Here is a 20,800-nt window from a genome sequence, read left to right on the forward strand (position 1 = left end):
GATGCAGAGAAGGCACCTCAAACTTAACGCAGTCAAAACGAACTCCTGATGTCCCCTAGCCCCACCCCAAACTGTTCCACCCGCCTCACTCACTCAAACAAGCCAAAACCCCAGCTCCCACCCTGGCCTTCCTCTCTCCCACCTCACCCCCAAAATCGGATCCGTAATAAGCCTCATCAGCTCCGCCTGCAGAGCACACGCCATCCACTCATCTCTCTTCACCCCACTGCGACGACCCTCATCTAAGCCACCCTGGCCTCCTGACAACTACAACTGCCTCCTAACAGGCAGCCCAGCCTCCATTCCTCCCTCTCCCCTCCCCACAGCTCAACCTCAGTCCAGCAACCAGAGGGAGCCTTCGAAACACAGACCAGGGACTTCCCTGGTGGCTCAGTGGTTAAGAATCCGCCTGCCAGCGCAGGGTACATGGGTTCGAACCCTGGTCAGGGAAGATCCCACATACTGCAGGGCAACTAAGCCCGTGCGCCACAACTACCGAGCCTGCGCTCTAGAGCCCACGAGCCACAATTACTGAGCCCGCGCGCCACAACTACTGAAGCCCACGCGCCTACAGCCCGGGCTCCGTAGCAAGAGAAGCCACCGCAATGAGACACCTGCGCACCGCAACGAAGACCCAACGCAGCCAAAAATAAATAAGTATGTATAACTAACTAACTAACTAACTAACTAACTAATACAGACCAGGTCGTTCCATACACTGCTTAAAACTCCCCAATCGCCTCTCATGGCAAAGAGTAAATCGATCGCCTTTTCCTGGTTCACAAAGCCCCACATCACTGGCCTCCAGGTACCCCTTCACCCATTACGCTGTCCAAACCCTGGGCTCCCTGGTCCTGCGACAGAGGCCTCTGCCTTGGGGTCTTTGCACCCTGTGTATTCACTGCTGGGACTGTTCTTCCCAATCTGTCTCCACCTTTACCCACAGATCTTCCAATGATTGGCTACCCAGTTCTCGGTTCAAATGTCACCAACGCGGGCAAGGTTTCCTTGACCTCCAAATTTTAAAGTAGCACAAAGTTACTCTGCGTCACATCACCTCACCAGAGTACTTAATCAAGATTCAACATGGGAATTCCCTGGCGGTCAAGTGGTTAGGACTCCACGCTTCCACTGCAGGGGTCCCGCATGCCATGGCCGAAAAAAAAAAAAAAAAAAGATCCAACATTGATTCTTGTTTCTTCCACTGCCTGTCTTCTGTACCAATCATGTTTGTATTACTACTAATAAAATACTAGCTAATACTATACAGCGTTTACTATGAGTCAAGTACCATTCTAAGGGACAGCTTAGTACACATTCTGTGTATTTTTCTTCCAATTTATCTGACGTTTGTTATACATTTATTTGGGGTTTTAGGTTCATTATCTGTCTCTCTCACTAAAACGTAACGTCTTATTAATTTTGAATCTCCAGTGCCATGAACAGTACCTGGTACACTTCAAAAACTCCATCAATAATTACTGAATTAATTAATTAATGTTTGAAGCAAGCATCTGCATGTTTTCTGAATTTCCTAGAAGCCTGCACAAAGCAGGAATAGTTTCTAATCCACGGGTTTTCCAAGATAAAAGCAAATCAGACCCCTCATGAAAAGGGCAATTAGCCTTTGCAGAGAAACCAGAGCCCCTTCTCTTGTGACACTGCGGGCAGCGCTCTCAGCAGTGTCCTCACGGTGCGCCCTCGATAAGACAGAGCAAAGCCACTTGGGCACTACTGCTCAGTGTAAGCCAGGCCCCAAACCGGGGAAGTACAGACAGGCAGCTCCCGGATGTGCAGGATCAAGCCAGGAAAAACTCTGAGTACCCACAGAGGTGCAGATGGACTATTCATTTTTCAGGTAAAGCTCCTAAGCATTCCTTTGCACTTTTGAGTTATTCAGATAAGTACTGAGTGGCAATGACGTCAAGCTTGTGCTCACCAGGTAACCAGTCAAATGCAAAACCATATGCTTTAAAAGTCACCAGAACTGAATACTGGCTCGTTTGCTTTAACCAAATATAATTAAAAAGGTAAAGTCATCAGAGCAAAGGGCAAGAATGACATCTTAAGGTAATGCCATTCAAGCTCAGACAGGTAGACAGCAAGACAGGCAGTGTCGCTACCCAACAGTCCTTGTGCCAAACCAACCGTTCCAGTGAGTTTGTAACCATGTCCACATGCCTTTAAAACAACATACGGGACACAAAATTCAAAAGTCTGGAAACTTCTAACCTAAATCAATTCTTTCATTTTAGAAATAAGGAAGAAGAGGCCCACAGAAGTTCAGTGCCTTAGTTAAGGTTCCTCATTTACCTAAAAATCAAAACAAACGTTCAGTTTCCTGACTTCTGTGGTGCCTCCTGGGATGCTCCCCAGGTACTTCTGCTCCGGCAGCCTCTCTGGAAAGAAGTTCAGGTGAACTTAAACCCTGAGCTAGGGTCTGGTTCTTCATGCTGCTTTCCGGTCAAAACAATGAGGAGTAAAATCCATTTATTCTTTCTTTCATTCAACAAATAGTAAACATCTACTAGTGAGTAAAGATAGCAGCATTTTTACTTTGGCACTATTTAAAGGATAAGAACTGTCTCTCACAGTTTACAATACAGGCAGAAAAAAAGCGTTCTGTCTGGACATCCATACAGACAATTGGAATTCTTTGCTACACCACCTTATGGCATAACATTGAGTGTATAATCCTGGTGGCAAATAATATTAGATACACAAAGCAATGATGATGGAATGCCAGTGACAGGTAGATTTTTTTCTTGCAACTCAAAAATGGTCATTTAAATGGCTGTCAATTATGCATGAGTTTTTATATGTTAGCTGCTGGGACTGTTTTTCTAAATATAATACACTTTCCATTCCAGGGGCTACACGAAGTTACAAGCAAATTCTCAACTTTCATTCAGAATTCATTGCGTTGACTTTCTTACCCTATATCTGCTCAAGGGAAGAACCAAAGATAAAGACCTTTATAACAAGAAGAGTCTCAATCACGTTTAATATTTTCTAAGCTATAAACTTTAAATTTGTAATTAAATTCTTTTGCAGAATTACTATTTCTGTAAATGCAGAAATTTTGTGGTAATATTTTATGAGGGAGGTGGAGTCCCACTAATCAGAAACATAAAATGCCACAAAGACATTTAGGGCCTGTAAGTAATACTCCAGCTTTATGGAAAATAGAACAAATTATCTTGGGAGAGGATCAAAAATATATTCCATCCAAAGCAGAAGTCAGAATAGAAAGGACATCAGAGAAACACATATTTATTTACAAACAAGGAAGGCTAGAAATGGGATCTTTTCCTAGTTTTTCAACATATGTTAAGCTTTAACTTATTGTTCAATTGTTATAATTCAAACTTTTACTTAAACCTCTACCAGGAAAGTGATGTCAGGATGTTTAAGCAGCCACATTTCTAACAAGATACTCACGGCCATTCCGATTCAGGCTGCTTCTGGTGAGCTTCTATGACATCAATCGCAATATTGAGGTTTTCTTCCAGCTCCTTCATTCTTTCAGAATTAAGGGATGTGAACAAAATCATTGATGAGTAGGCAACAATTTTTTTGTCTGGATGATTTAAGCAAGACCTTCCAAATAAAGAAATCAGGGTGTTAGCCCAACTTAGCAGCATGATAAAACATGATTATAACTCATAAATAATAATAATCTCATTAACAAGTTCAGTATATACTGATATTTTTAAGGATTTAATGAAGAATTACAACACTTTTAAACAAGTACATAATTTATGGCAAAAATAGCAAATTGAAAATTAGTCACAACACAGAGTACCCAATACAAAAGCTGCAGTTCACTTATGAGTCAGAGGCAAAAAGCAAATGACATCTGATTAAAGAAAAAGATAAAATGATTACATTTATAAAGCATTAAAATGTTCATTCTTGTTAGAAAAAACATCAAAAGGCAAAAAATGATACTTCAATGACTATAGACATTTCTTTAACAGTTTGAGGGACAGAATGTTTAAGGGAAAGATGATATATTGGCAAGAAATAAAATTTGGAGTCAAAAGCCTCCGTATAACTCCCGGTTCATCCACCTATCAGCTATGTGATCTTAGAAAGGTCACTAATTTATCAATTTTCAATTATATTATGGGTTATGCACTATGGCAGGATTTTTTTTTTCTTTCATTTAAACTTCATAATACTCTTCTGGAGGAGGTATTATCCTTATATTATAGATGAAGAATGTGTTGACTTTACTTGCCCAAAGGCACAAAGCCAGTACCTGCCAAAGCTGAATTCAAATTTGGTTGTATCTGTCTCACAAACACATATAGAGTGAAGTCACATAACCTCTTCCGGTGTGTTTTCTGACATAAAAATGGAATATAATAACAAGACCTCCTTGGCCTGTCTCAGAGGGCTTCTGTGAGGACCAGATTTGATAACGAATGTAAAACCACCATGTAATTGCCAAGTAAACTCCTCCGACGGCCTTGTTCAGGGCCGGATTCACCTGTGTTATTAATGCATCGGTTCTTACACTACAACACGCTTACAGCACGGGCTGCGGGGGAGCGGTGAATGTATCTAAGGTACCCTTACCCCACTCCAGCCAGAGCCTGGCAGAAAGGAGGTGTTCAAAGTGTTCGAAAGGAGTGAACTCTCAAAAATGAGTAATTTTTATTTCTACAGCTTGAATTCCACAATTCTTTCCTTCCAACCTAAACTCAATTATTATTAACCATAAAGATTGTATGCCTTCAACTCTAATTACCTGCAGGAATTTGAGAACCGGTCACAGGCTCAGTGAGCTAGAGCTAACATAAGCGTTTATCTGATCCTTACACCATACAGATGAGCCCAGAAAACCTATACAACCAGGGAAGGCAGCACAGAACTTAGGCAGCTGGTATTTAAAGAGCGTAGGCTTTGGATCCAGAGGGCAGCATGGGGTTCCCGTTCCAGCTACGCCATTTACCAGTGATAAGTGTCAGTTCCCTCATTTGTCCAAACAGGGACAGTACCGCTTGCCCCACGGGGCAAAGGGTAAAGGACGGGAAATATACAGAAAAGACCCAGCTCTGGGCATTCAAACGATAGCTGCTCTGCTGCTTATACTGTTGCCACCACCAAAGATACCCCATTGGTTGGCAACAGAACCTGAACCAGAAGCCAGGCCTCCTGCCCCAGGATGGGGCCTTTCCTATTACCTATCCTTCCTCCATCACCTGCTCACCTTTCATCTCCATGCTCCATTTCTTATGAACACAGCTGGTCAAAACACAGTAGCAAATCACCAGGGAAAGTACACCATGAACCAATCTACACAAACGGATTGGTTATCCACATCTTATACTTCTCCATTATCTACCAAAACATATAGCATTGTGCCAAGCATATAAGAAATGCTCAATTAATAAATACATGATTAATTCATTGCCCATACTTCAATATTTTATGGCTTTTTTCTTATAAAAAAAGTGTCCTTAACAGCATTCCTTACTTTAACCAAAACTTTTATTTACTTAAAGTAAAAACTGACATACAATGAAGGGCATACACCTTACGTGTACAGCCCAATAAATTATGAGATGTGTATATACCTATGTGACCACCACGCAGATTAAGATACAGAACATTCCCAGGAACCCACGAGTCTACCTTGTGCCCTCTCCCAGCCAGTACTAAACCCGCCACTACCCACCAAGAGCAACCGCTGTCCTGAGTTCTGTTACCAAAGGTTAGTTTCTCCTGTTTTGGAACAGATATAATCACAATCTTTTCAGAAGTCAGAAAAACTCTTATGAATATACTCACAAAAAGAGTTCTGGGAAAGCATGCATCCAAACAATAGACTGGGAATCTTCATTCCGTGAGGCAATATTGCCTAAAAATTGCAGACCACAGCGAAAAGCTGAGGATTTATAAAGGCAAAAAAGATACATGATTAAAAGAATTTTTCAAAACACCAAATAAATACATCTTAGTTAGAAATACTCCACATGTTATTAAACAGAAAGTTTCTGTTTGCTTCTTTTAACTATAAAAGTCTCTCACCACAATGAAACTTTGGGCATGACGTTAATATTAAAATGCCTTACCAAAACAATGTACTCTACACAAAATTAATTAACTTCTTTAAAACATTGTAACTGTAGACACAAATATACCTGTAATCACATTAAGTATCATTGGAATATGTGTTCCAATTGAAAGACAGTTACTCTTAGACTAGATCTTTTAAAATCTAACAATATACAATTTAAAACAAGACATGTAAAATATAAGGCTATCGAAGCACTGAAAGTTAAAGAATGGTGAAAAGATATACGAGGCAAATACCAGCCTACAAAGGTAGTCATACAACCACTTAAAATCGGACATAAAAAACTTTAAGGCAAAAAGTATTATTGGAAATTTTTTTAAAAGTCATTTCAGAATTACTTAATTCACAGAAAGGTATAATTTTAAATTGGAATCACCTAATAACATTGTCTCAAATATATATGAAAGAAAAACTGACAAAAGTATAGAGGAAAGAGAAAAACCCACAATTAAATTTGGCAATAATAATATACCTTTTCCAGTAAATTATAAAATAAGCAGACAAAACAATCAGCATATCTAGAAGATTTAAGTAAGATTTAATAACAACCTAGTTGACACATTTAGACTATTTCACCAAATAAAACCGCAGAATACTGGACAAAATGCAGAATGCTGACAACAAATGCAGGCAAGGATGTAGAGCAACAGGAACTCTCATCCACTGCAGGTGGGAACGCAGAATGCTGCAGCCACTTTGGGAGACTGTTTGGTGGTTTCCTACAAAACTAAACATATTCTTAGCATACAATCCAACAATCACACTCCTTGGTATTTACCCAAAGTAACTGAAAACTTATGTCCACACAAAACCCTGCACGTGAATGTTTATAGCAGCTTTATTCATAACTGCCAAAACTTGGAAGCAACCAAGATGTCCTTCAGTAGGTGAATAAACTGTGGTCCATCCAGACAGTGGAATATTACTCAGCACTAAAAAGAAATGAGTTATCAAGCCATGAAAATGAACATTAAATGCGTATTACCAAATGAAAAGCCAATCTGAAAAGGCTACGAACTGTATGATTCCAACGCTATGACATTCTGGAAAAGGCAAAACTATGGAGGCAGTAAAAAGATCGGTGGTTGCCAGGGGTCAGGGCACAGGAGGGGGTGTGAACAGGTGGAGCACAGAGGATTTTCAGGGCAGTGAAGCTTCTCTGTATGATATTACAATGATGGATACATGTCCTTGTACATTTGTCCACATCTCCACAGAATATATATATATATATATATATATATATATATATATATATATATATATATATATGTATGTATGTATGTATGTATGTATGTATTGGGTTGGCCAAAAAGTGCCTTCGGTTTTTAAGTAAAAATAAAAGACACATTTTTCATTTTCACCAAGAATTTTATTGAACAATATATTCACCCTTTTGTTCCACTACCTTCTGCCATTTTTCAGGCAACTTCATAATTCCATCTTCCCAAAACTTTAGCTTTTTGAGCAAAGAACTGTTCCAGGTGCCTTTTACAGTCTTCCAGGGAATTGAAATTTTTTCCATTAAGAGAAGTTTGTAAAGACCTAAATAAGTGGAAATCTGAAGGTGCAATGTCTGGTGAATACGGCAGATGAATCAGAACTTCCCAGCCAAGCTGTAACAGTTTTTCCTGGTCATCAAAGAAACATGCGATCTTGCATTATCCTGATGGAAGATTATGCATTTTCTGTTGACTAATTCCAGATACTTTTTGTTGAGTGCTGCTTTCAGTTGGCCTAATTGGGAGCAGTACTTGTTGGAATTAATCATTTGGTTTTCCAGAAGGAGCTTATAATAGAGGACTCCCTTCCAATGCCACCATAAACACATCACCATCTTTGGATGAAGAGCAGCCTTTGGTGCGGTTGGCGGTGGTTCATTTCGCTTGCCCCACGATCTCTTCCGCTCCACATTATTGTACAGTATCCACTTTTCATCGGCCGTCACAATTTGTTTTAAAAATGGAACGTTTGAACATCCCTGGTGGTCCAGTGGTTAAGACTCCACGCTTCCAATGCAGAGGGCACAGGTTCGATCTCTGGTTGGGAAAGTTCCGCATGCCACACAATGTGGCAAAAAAACCTGAAACGTTTTTATTACGTTTAAGTAGAGAATCGCATGAGGAAATACGGTCAAGAAGGTTTTTTTCCGTTTAAACTTATGTGGAACCCAAACATCAAAGCAATTAACATAACCAAGCTGGTGCAAGTGATTTTCAATGCTTGATTTGGATATTCTGAGTATGTCGGCTATCTCCCGCGTGGTATAACCTTCACTGCTCTCGATTAATATCTCGATTTGATCACTATCAACTTCAACTGGTCTACCTGACCATGGAGCATCATCCAGTGAGAAATCTCCAGCACGAAACTTCGCAAACCACTTCTGACACGTTCGATCAGTCACAGCACCCTCTCCATACACTGCACAAATCTTTTTTTGCGTTTCGGTCGTGTTTTTACCTTTCTTGAAATAATAAATCATAATATGCCAAAAATGTTGCTTCTTTTCTTCCATCTTCGATATTAAAATGGCTACACAAAAATTCACCAATTTTGATAAGTCTTTTTTTAAATGCACGCTGATATGACAGCTGTCACCTACAATTTAACAAAATTGTTTTGAATGAAGTTAAAGACAACTGAGTGCCACTACCGCCATTGCACGGAAAAAACTGAACGAACCTTTTGGCCCACCCAATATATACATATTTATATATATATACATACACATACACAAAAGAAAAAGCACTCAAACCCACGGGAAAACCACAAGACTGTACTACACACCCACCACACTGGCAAAAATTAGAAAATAACAAAGTGTTTGTGAGAATGTAATGCATTAGGAGCTAAAGGTTCTCTAAAGTTCTTTGCCATCTGTGAACAGACCGCATTTAAATGATCTTTGACTGAGCACCAGTTATCAATCACTGCCTCTTAGCTTCACTGCCTGCTCTGCAAACATAAAGGTGGGCCCTTTGAAGGTCTCCTTTGTCAGCTGGCACGTACGGCCTCGTGGGCAGAGGCGCTGGAGGGGTACTGGAGGGCTGGAGGGAGCGGAGTTTCTCTCCTCCTGGTTCTGGGTAGTCCTCTGGCCATGCTTCTCCTGTTTCTCTGGCGTTCATCTCCTGCAGCTTCTCCAGTGAGGAGCTCTCACACAGCAGGACCAACCAGCAGTGTCCAGGAGCCAGGAACTTCCTCAGGATGCTTCGAAGCCAGTTTCAAGTCATGGAAGCTCTCTGTGGACGACTCCCCCCTGCACCCCAGAGGGTGGATTTCCAGTAAGTTCCACCAACACCACCCCTCGGCGGCTTCACCACCACCCCGTGAGCCACAGCCGTGCCCTCTCCAAGCAGGCCTGGATCTCAGGCCTAGGGGGAGGGCAGCCTCTTCCCTGGACGCTCATCTCAGCCCTGGGGGCACTGGCTGCTCCTTGTATCTGCAATCCCTGTGTTCTCTGGCATTCTCTTTACTTCTTAGTAGTCAATCCCCTGTTATTTCAAGCCTCTGTTATAGTTAGTAATTCTTTATTTTAAATCTTCCCTATTCAAATTGCAGTGCGGTTTGTGTCTCCTGGTTGTACCCGAGCTGGCAGAGCAGATGCAGAGAAGGGAGGGAGGGAAGTTGTGAGGAAGGGAAAGAGGGCCCCAGGGGAAGCAAGAGACGATGGCATCAAGCACAACCTTAGAAAATAAGAATAGTTCAATCAGTCGGGACCAAGTCAGACAGACAGAAACCAAACTATCTTTTAACAAAGAAAATTTAATATATGGAATTAGTTCAACTAAAAAGGCAACACTGAGGTAACACAGAGATTAAGGCTACAGGAAACCACCACCTACCACCCTTCAAACTGGAGGCACAAAGGGAAGAGGGTAAGGTTGTGAGAACCCAGAAGCCTGGAGGGGCTCTGCAGAGCCGGAACCCGGGCCTCTGTGGAAGGGGCTGCCCAGGCTACCGCTGGTACCTCTGGCGCGTGGAAGAAGGGCCCGTGCCAGCTAACAGTGGTGTCTCTAGGAAATACTAGGAGGCTTTCCGAGTGGGAAGGAAGCTGGAAAGGGAACCATCCAGGGGAGACCCGAGTAGGGGGCGAGTCACCCTTTCCCCTCCTGCCTTCTGGTCCCCACTAGATCCTTCATTGGCTGAACCTCACTGAAAGCGGAGGAGAAATGTGTTTCTGGACTCCCAGCCCCTGCACCACGAAACAGAGCACAGAGGGCTAAGCTCAAAGCCGAGTAACAACAGCCCCGTAACCAGAACGACACCCAACATTAGACAATCACTAACGCGACATGTACCGTTCCAAGTGCTTTATTTTATACAAGTTCTTATTTAATTGTCACAGTAAGGCAGATATCTTTATCACGCCACCCAAGTCAGCAGCAGGTGAGGGCCCCAGACCCCGCACACCAAGAGAAGAGCGCGAACAGTCGGCCAGTTCTCACGGGTATGCGATGCTGGTAAGTAAATACTTAAACTTGTGCGCTTTGCGATGAACAGACACTACCGTGAATCCCTGCACGCCCACCCCTGCCCCAGCCCCCTCCTCAGGTCACACAACTAAAAGCCAGTGCCTGACAAGCCTCAGCCTCAGCCCTCCGTGCCAGGCCCCAGCTACCCCTGCCTGGCACCCATGCTGAGGGATCAGCGCCTGCACCCGACTGTTTGCTGTTTTCCAAGTGGTTCCTTCGGGGCCAGGACAGTCCATACAGACAGAGTGGCGTGTGATGAGACCCTGAGTGGAGAGAGAGCGAGACACTTCTGAGGAACTAAAGACCAGCATGAATAAAGCATCGAGAACCAAGGAATGAGGTAACAGTAACAGTGATACCTAGCATGTGTTGAGTGTTTACTAGGTGCTAGACACTGTGTTCTAACTGTAAGATGTCATCTAACCCCCGTGACAACCGTACGGGGTCGGGGTTCATATTATCCCCCTCTTGCAAAGAGTAACCAAAGCTCAGAAGGTCAGGTAACTGGCCTGGGGCATGAAGCCTGCAAGTGGCAGAAGCAAGACCGGCAAACACAAGCGGGGGCTCTTCCTCAGCAGCAGGAATCAGCTCATCAAGGAAGGAGCCACAGGAGAGTCTGAGATGAAATGAAAGATCCTGCTCTATTAACGGAAATCCCAGCCAGGCAGCAACCAGGAGATGTTTTTAAGGGCAAGAGGACTTCCAAAGACCTTCAACCTCCTAGATCCCTGCTTTGCTAGGAGGGAGGGATGGGCCTACTGACCCAGGCCCGGAGGTCGGGTCCTCTGTCCTCAGACTTTTCCGGAACCCAGGCCTTCCCTTCAAAGGCTGTCGCTGCTGCTCCAATAGCTCAAAGGCAGAGCAGCTGTAAAGATGAAAAAGGTTGAGGTGTGTAACGTGCCTATGCTATTCACTTATTCATAGTAACTCGACAACTGGCTGCTCAAAGAAGAGTTGCGAAATTGTGGCCAAAAAGCAAAACACTGAGATAAAAAACTATGAAGACAAAATGCTGAACCAAGAACCTCAAAACTGAATTAACATTATAATCTAAAATAAAGCAGGATACAAAACTGCAAGTACACATTCATACCCATACATACAAATATTGAAGAATGACTAAAAAAAAGTCAAGTGTTTGTCTAACGTAGCCGGCATATACAATGATTATTTTTCTTTTCATTTTTAAAAATTACTCTGTAATGAAATTATATAAAATGTTCATGATAAAAAATAATATCTTCATTTTCATCTTAAAGTCGTAGTGTAAAATGACATTTCTATTTCTGCTGAATATTTTAGAGTATTAACACTGAAATCCTTGTAAGATTTAATTTAACACACAAAAAAAGCCAACAATATAAGTCAGTCTGAGAGCCAAACAACCCAACAATTCATCAGGCAACTAAAAATTAGCACTCTGAATCAGAACATAATTCTGGGAAGGAAAAGGTTTAAAGATGTCCTAGAAACAAGAAAAGAAAACTCCAGACAAGTACAAATGACAGTTTACTTTTACCAAACAGCTTATCAAGTGATCTTTATGTAAATATTGCAAATGTTACAAAGCCCCTCAAAAAGCCCAACATTATTTTTACAGATTAGAAAAGAACAAAGGCCAAAAACAACACCAATAACTCAATTAAAATAACTCATGCTTATGTTTACATATAATTGGATGACCATAATATATTCGTCACACCACTGCAATTATTCTCTGAAAATAATACTCTAAATATTATTTTGACAACGTAATTATAGTTCTTACCTCAAGAGCGGTAACAAAAAACTGGCACAGATACCCTGCTAAAAATCTACAAAGAGTAAGGTTCTCACAGAGAAACAGTCAAAAGATAGTACAGGCACTGTATCAGGGAACAAGAACACTTTTGAAAAGATTTGCATTAGGCTTGAACTAACACACTATAAAATTTGTTTAAGTTTCATTGTTGAAACAAAGTTGCATTCTTGAATTTCAAATAAAATTCAGTAACATCACTGGCTGCCTTTTTCAAGAAGGTAGTGAGAAGTATCATTTCCACTTTCCTTCTTGCCTCAGTAATGTCCTTCCAACTCTGTCAACAGACGCAAGCCATCTACTTGAAACTGATACAATTGAAAAATTAAAGAAGACCTAGATAACTGGAGAGATGTTCCCTATTCATGGACCAGAAGACTCAATATCATTAAGATGGCAATTCTCCCCAAGTGGATCTGCAGATTCAACATAATTCCTAGTATCCACAATACATAAATAACTCTCACAACCTGACAACAAAATTTAAAAGCCCAATTAATAACTGGGCAAAGGGGACTTCCCTGGCGGTCCAGTGGTTAAGACTCCGCACTTCCAATGCAGGGGGTGCGGGTTCGATCCCTGGTCAGGGAGCTAAGATCCCACGTGCCTCACGGCCAAAAAACCAAAACATAAAACAGAAGCAATATTGTAACAAATTCAATAAAGACTTTAAAAATGGTCCACATCAAAAAAATCTTAAAAAAAAAAAAAAAAACTGGGCAAAGGACTTGAATAGACATTCCCCCAAAGAAGATTTACAAATAACCAAAAGGCACATGAGAAGATGTTCAACATCATTCGTCATTAGGGAAATGCATACCAAAACCACAATGAGATACCACTTCACACCCACCAGGATAACTATACTCCAAAAAGAGGAAAACAAATGTCAGCAAGGATGTGGAGAAACTGGAATCTTGTACACTGTTGGTGAAAATATAAAATAGTCAGCTGCTATGGAAAAGTTTGGCAGTTTCTTAAAAATTTAAATATAAAATTGACACAGCAATTCCACTCCTAGGTATATACCCAAAAGAACTGAAAACAGGTACTCAAATAAATATATGTACACACATGTTCAGAGCAGCACTATTCTAAACAGCCAAATAGTGGCACAAGAGCCAAATGGTGGAAACAACCCAAATGCCCATCAATGAATGAATGGATAAACAAAAAATGTATTCTATGCATACAATGGAATATTATTCAGTCATACAAAGAAATGAAGCACTGATACATGTACAATGTGGATGAACCTCGAAAAACATTATGCTAACTGAAAGAAGCCAGACAAAAAAGGTCACAAAATTCTAGGATTCCATTTATACGAAAAATCCAGAACAGGCAAATCCACAGAGACAGAATGCAGAATGGTGGTTGCCAGGGGCTCAGGGAACTGGGAAATAGAAAGCAACTGCTCCATGGGTACAGGGTTTCCTTTTGGGGTGATGAGAATGCTTCCAGTTAGACAGAGGTGGTGGTTGTACAATACTGTGAATGCACTAAATGCTACTCGATTGTTCACTTTAAAGTGCTTAACTTTATGTGACGTGAATCTCGTAACAATAAAAAATGTATTAACTGATATAACTGCAACTACATAAATTGTGAACAACTCTTAATATACCTAACATAAAACAGGTCTATGAAGATCTACGCTCTCTGCCTGGTGGGTATCAATGAACAGCCAAGCCACCAAACAAACAACTGATTTATTCATCAATGACAAACCAGTTCATAAAAAGTTTCAGAAATGTGCTCCTTTGGTTTTTTTGTTAGATCATCTATTCACTTCAGTGAAGAGAAAATTAATCCTGAGAAGAAAGGATGAAATAATCTTTCATCGCATATTGTAAACACCAAGTAACCAATCTTCCGTAGCAGTCGCGGGATAGAGACAAGGGATAATGGACCAAGGGGGACACAGAGTCAAGGGAAGACACTTTTAAGATGGAAAACAGGAGAGCACATTATACGCTGGTGAAATGACGGAGTAAAGAGGGGAAAGGGATGATGCCGGAGAGAAAGGGGACACTTTCAGGGGAAGAGTTCCTGAGTGGGCGAGTGGGGATGGGATTCTATGCACAAGTGGAGGAGGACTGGCTCCGCTCTGACAGTTATTTAATCACAGCGTTTGTGCAGTGCTTCCTCTGGTGTCTTATTTAGGAATCCATCATCACCAGAGAAACCTACTCCTGCCCACCCTAGTTCCTCAGCTCTGTCAGTGACACTACCCACCACATCAGTGTTTTTTTCAGCAATTACAAAACGTAGTACATTCTGACCTCTCTTTCTGAATTATCATACCACAGTCAGACTTCAAAAATAACTGCCTTTCCATACTAGAGAGTGAAATCTGTATTTTATTGCTGATTTTTAATCCCCAATTTGAGCACTGAGGCTTCTGTTTTATCACAAAATGGAGCTACAAGAATACTTTTAAATATACAACATTTTAAAACACTTTACAACCTAATGCTACACCCTACCAAATTGAGAATACTCAAGAAATTATTGCTGTTCCAAAAAACTTAGAGCTAACACTTTGTGTGCCAATTCTTAGATAATTGAATTAGTTCAAAAAATAATTACAATGTCCCAGAGGAAGAATCCTAAATCAAATAGAAAGACGCAGGAATTTTAACAAATGAGTTTTAAATGAAAACACTAAGAAATCACAGAGTAGAATGAGAACTAAACCAAGCCGGGTGGTACCTCTGACAGTTCAGTTAGCCCGTTTCACTGTGGGCCTCGGTCTCTATGCCTGTGAAGAAAGACGAGCTCAAATTCTCTCTCTACCTTCTCACAGCAGCCTCCCCACTAACATTCAGATAAGCATGCTTCACTTTATATAGTAAGTATAGGCATTAAAAATTGTATATAAATCAACATATTTTAAATACAGCTGGAGAGCTCTCATTTGAAGTAACTATTCATTGAATTAGCACTAAAAAAAATTTTTTTTAACCTCCAATCTAGTACATTTTATAAGCTGGATATTTACATTGAGATGTTCTATTAAATGACTTAGGTTTACCCACAAGTATTTCAATTCCTTGGATAAAGAGATCATCTGTTAAAATTCTCTGTTTTTATTTTTAAATATAATGGTATGATAATAACCCCTGTCCAAAGGAGAAGTGTTGATGCAAGTAGTTCAAGAACGAAAAACATTCCAAAAACTCTGGAAGAGCTTCCTGGTCTTCAAATTAAGGAGCTTGGTTTTTCTCTTAATCCCATATCAACAGCTATTAACAATCAGAGCTAACTTCCCTCTCTGTCATGCTGTATATCTGCCTTATTTAATATATTTAATACAAGGCTCCCCTCACTGGAACGTACACACCTGAGGACAGAGATTTTTGACTGCTTTGGTCCCTGTTCAGATCACATCCAACACCTAGAATAGGGCCTGCCACATCGACACATATTAAAAGACACTGTATCACTTTGCTAGGGCTGCCATAACAAAGTACCACAGACTGGGTGCCTTAAACAAGAAAAACTTGTTTTCTGTTTTGTTGCTAGAAGTCTGAGGTCAAGGTGTCGGCAGGATTGGTTTCTTCTGAGGCCTCTCTCCTTGGTTTGCAGATGGTCATCTTTTCCCTGTGTCTTCACATGGTCATCCCTCTGCACCTGTGTCCTCATCTCTCCTTCTTATAAGGACACCAGTGACACTTGATTAGGGTCTACCCATATGACCTCATTTTACCTTAATTATCTCTTTAAAGGCCCTGTCTCCAAATATAATCACATTCTGAAGTACACTAGGGGTTAGGACTTCAACATATGAATTGGGGAAGGCGGGGTGGGTGGAACACACACAATTTAGCCCACAACAGAGGGAGAAAATTGGAAGTCACTACAACTTTCTTCCATGGTAATTCTTTAATATCACTAATGAAGTTTCTCTGTTTCATGAAATACAGAACCATCTGCTTTAATGAATGATGTAATACTCAGAGTACTGGTATTTAAATCCTTTTCAAAGATATAAGTAATCCATGAATCATACTGCAAATTACCTGTCAACAGGGATTCCTGTTCCACTCGAAGTTCACGAAAAAGAAGAATCAAATCAACAGCAACACCAATTGTATCCAAGTTCCTGTATAAGGTTTTTAAAAAGGACAAAGTTAGACACATTCTTTTTCTTAAACCTGCACTTCAAATTATGATCCACAATGAATGCAGAGACTACCGGTTAACAGTTCCTGTAGTGGGCAGAATAATGGCCCTCCAAGGTATCCACATCTTAATACCCAAAACCTGTGAATATGTTACCTTACATGGCAAAGGGGACTTTTCCAGTCGTGAATAAATTAAGGACCTTGAGATGAAAGGACTATCCTGGATTATTAACCAGCTGGGCCCAATGTATCACACGGGTCCTTATAAGAGGAATATTGGAGGGTCAGGGAGGGCGGCCATGAGCCAAGGAACGCAGGCAGCCTCTACAAGCTGGAAAAGGCAAGGAAAATGATTCTCCCCTAGAGCCTCCAAAAGGGGTTCAGCCATGTTGGCCCACTGTGGACTTCTGAATTTCAGAACTGTAAGATAATAAATATGTTATTTTAAGCCACTAAGTTTTTAGTAATTTGTCAAGTAGCAACAGGAAGCTAATGTGGGTAGCAGAAATGGGGTGCTGCTGTAACAAACAGATACGTGGAAGTGGCTTTGGGATCTGGCAATGGGCAGAGGCTGGAAGAATTTTGAGAAGCAGGACAGAAAAGGCCTAGATGCCTTGAATAGAAATGTGGACACTGAAGGCACTGCTGGTGAGATCTCAGAAGAAAATGAGGAACTCGTTACTGGAAACTGGACGGAACGATCCTTTTTCTACAGTGGCAGAAGCTTAGCAAAACAATGAATTTGGATATTTAGCTGAGCAGATTTCCAAGCAACACGTTGAAGGTGTGGCCTGATTTCCTCTTGGTGCGTATGGTAAAATGCGAGAGGGGAGAGACAGAGGAGACTAAAAGGGAACCAGGTATGATTCGGGAAATTCTCAGTCTATCCGGATTGCAAAAGACGCTAAAACTAGACTATTCACTGTGAGGAAACTGTGCTCTGGAGAGAAAGCCAAGGATGTGGCTGGACGACCTTTTGCTAATGCCTTGGAAGAACCAGAAGGTCGGTGTTCAGTTACACAGAGGGCTCTTTAAAGAGACTAGGAGTGTTACTCATTCCCCTCAGTCATCTCAGCAGAAATCAGGACTAGAGATGGGGTTATCTAAGAAAGCTCTATGGCAGACCCTAGATTGCCTAATGGTATATAACTCCCCATGACATACATGTGAGACCCACAAGGTTTTTGAGAATGTCATACCAGTAGAAACTCTGCCAACCTGGATGAAATGCACAGAGAAAGGATGAAATGAAAGAAGGCTGTTAAACTCCCAAAATCCTACAGGCAGGAAAGAGGCTGATCAAGTTACTCAGCTGAAAACATGTATTACTCTTACCCTTCGAGAAAAAGGAAGGATGACTCTGAGGGTAGGACCAAGGGCAGAGCCTCAAGCCACAGAGGATCATGCCCAGGCCTCAAAACCTGAGTTTGCCCAACTGGATTTTGAAATTGCTTGGGACCAGTGACTCCTCTTTTCCCTCAATTTTCTCCTCTTTTAGAGGGTAATGTCTAAAACTGTTATCCTAGGCCTGTCCAACCATTGTATTTTGGGAGCAGACAACTTCGTGTCTAGTTTCACATGTCCAAAGATAAAAAGGAATTTTGCTTCAGGATGAATCATACCCAGAGTCTCACCCAAATGTAATTCAGATGGTAAGATTTGGGACTTTTTAGCTAATGAGACTTAGATGAGATTTTGGGCTAGAGTTGATGCTGAATGGGTCGAGAATGTGGGGGACCTTGAGACGAGATGAATGTATTTTGCACATAGGACAGACGTGAATCTTTAGGGAACGAAGAGTAGACTGTGCTAGGCAAAATAACGGTCCCCTAAAGATGTCCACATACTAAACTCTGGAAACTGACTATATTACCTTACATGGCAAAGAGATGTGATATAATCAATTTATATTTGATCTTTGTCCCCAGTTCCTGGCACAGAGCTCCTAAAACCCTTGGAAGTTCCTGTGTGAGAGGAAGGCCTTTTGTTATTCGTAACAAGCCCCTTTCAACCATACCTGAGCTTATGCTAAAGAGGGGACTCTTCCTGGGCCTGCAGGATGGGAGCTGGCTGCCAGAGGGACCAGCCCTAAGATCAGACAGCTGGAACCTTCAACCCCAACCTCCTACCTCTGAGGAAGGGAAGGCAGTTCAATCACCATGGCCGATGATTTAATCAATCACACCTATGTGATGGAACTTCCATAAAAAGTCCGAAACAATGAGTTTGGAAAGCTTCTGAATGGGCTGATGAGCACATCAAAGTGCTCAGAAGATGGCATGCCTGGAGAGGGCACAGATGTTCTGTGCCCCGCCCCATCCTATGTATCTCTTCCAGGTGGCTGTCCCTTTATAGTAAACTAGTAACAGAATGTAAAGTGCTACCCTGAGTTCTGTGAGTCGTTCTACTGAATTATCAAACCTGAGGGGTGTCCTGGGAACCCCTGAATTTGTAGTCAGCTGGGCAGAAATGTAGCCTGGGTGCCCCATTTGCAGCTGGCATCCAAGGTGGGGCAGTCTTGTGGGACTGAGCCATGAAGTTATGGGATCTGAAGCCACTAACTTGAGGTAGTTAGTGTCAGAATGGAACTGAATTGTTGGACTGCTGGCTGTTTCTGGAGAATAAGAACTGGTCAGAAAATACCGCAAGAGACTTTCTAGGAGTGATTAAATTAATGGTTTGAAGATGGGAAGATTATCCTGAATCACCTGGGTGGGCCTCATGTAACCATAATGGTCCTTATCAGAGGGATGCCATATGGTCAGAGTCGGAAAGAGACTGGAAGAGGTTACGGTGTTGCTCTGAAGTAAAGGAATGCAGGCAGCCTCAGGAAGCTAGAAAAGCCAAGGGAATCAATTCTCTACTAAAGACTCCAGAAGGAACCAGCCCTGCTGACACTAACTTTAGGTCAGGAAAACTGATTTTGGACTTCTGACCTCCAGAACTGTCAGATAATAAATTTCTGTTATTTTAAGCTACTGAATTTGCAGTACTTTGTTACAGCAGCAAAGGAAACTCATACAGCTCCCTACCTTCTTCACTTCTTCTCAACATAAATCAGAATTAAGCCAAGACATTCACTGCTAAAGAAGAGGGTCAGGGTCGGTGTGCACAAGGCTAGAATCCTCTCTCCCCTCCCCAAGGCCAGGTGGGCAGACAGCCATTGCTCCTTTCCTCTTTATCCGAACACAAGACTGGTGGGAAAAGGGGCTCAGCACCTGCCTCCGAAAAGAAGATGCCGTTCCACCTCTGTTCCTCCTCTTGCCTCTACACATACAAATGGCTGCCAGGCACCTGGGCCCACTGCCTGCTTCTGTATGGCCAGATTTGGTGGGGGGAGAAAAATGTAACTTCATAACATGAAATTCAAATTTCAATGTTCACAAATGAGGTTTTACTGGAACACAGCATGTGCATTTGTTCACGTACTACATATGGCTCCCTTCTACTACAATGGGAGAAGTGAGCCCCTCTGACAGAGATCACAAAGCCTGAACTATTTATCTGGCTCTCTGCAGTAAAAGTATAGCGACCCCAGCAATAGGGATTATATTTACATGCAGAGCTAACTGCTTTCAACAGTTTTCTTTGAGTACTTCCTGAAATTTCGTATGACTCAGATTGTTTGCTTTGCTGTATTATACCCCATGTTCCATACGTCCTTGGCAAAAAATAATTCCAGTCCACACAAAGTGCAATGTTCAGACAAAAGATGTAAAAAGGTCTAGGCCTTAATAGCATCCTACTTTTTAATTAACTCTTTAATAACTGAAAACATCAGAAAAATACATATTGGTTGAGATCTGAATCTTGACAGGCTCGGGAATATCAGCTTTAGTTAAGGTTGATCTCAAAGCCCCTACCAGAATCTTTGTCGTCTTTCTGACTACAAAAATGTTTTTCCCAGGAGCTGATGCCCTGAATGGTTAGAATTTCCATTCTAGGGCTCTCCTTTCCCTCTCCCGTCACACTAGAGGGCCTCCCTGCCTGGAAAAGGACAAAATAATCTAGCTTCTGGCCTGCTGCTTCTAGCATATAACTAGTTATACTTCTTCAATGTTAACTATTACTACCAAGATCATTACTGTTTCTATCCATTTACCTGTATATGGACGCCATGTTCAATTTTGTGCTGAAGTTAAACAACTCTCTCTTTTGGTTCCCTCTCCTTTGATCTAAAAAAACCTCATTAATCATATCAAAGCCTCAGGTATAAGACCGTCTAGGCAGCACAGGGAGTCCCTCCATCGGCTTCTGGACCAGCCCGACTTCACTCATCGTGGCAGTAACAGGGAGCCCCAGGGCTCTG

At 41.6% G+C, this 20,800-nt stretch overlaps 1 protein-coding gene across 1 annotated transcript in view; it reads right to left on the minus strand.

Annotated features, from left to right (window-relative positions):
- The window catches only part of ATXN10 (ataxin 10), a 156,200-nt gene that overhangs the window by 112,399 nt on the left and 23,001 nt on the right, over positions 1-20,800 (minus strand). Inside the window, exons 3-5 of the mRNA XM_061204219.1 lie at positions 16,387-16,469; positions 5,800-5,896; positions 3,442-3,600 (exon numbers count right to left, since the gene is read on the minus strand). Coding sequence (XP_061060202.1) covers positions 3,442-3,600; positions 5,800-5,896; positions 16,387-16,469 — 339 coding nt within the window. The remainder of the gene's footprint in view (positions 1-3,441; positions 3,601-5,799; positions 5,897-16,386; positions 16,470-20,800) is intronic.

Source organism: Eubalaena glacialis, chromosome 11, assembly GCF_028564815.1.
Source record: "Eubalaena glacialis isolate mEubGla1 chromosome 11, mEubGla1.1.hap2.+ XY, whole genome shotgun sequence".
In the NCBI taxonomy this organism is placed as follows: Eukaryota; Metazoa; Chordata; class Mammalia; order Artiodactyla; family Balaenidae; genus Eubalaena; species Eubalaena glacialis.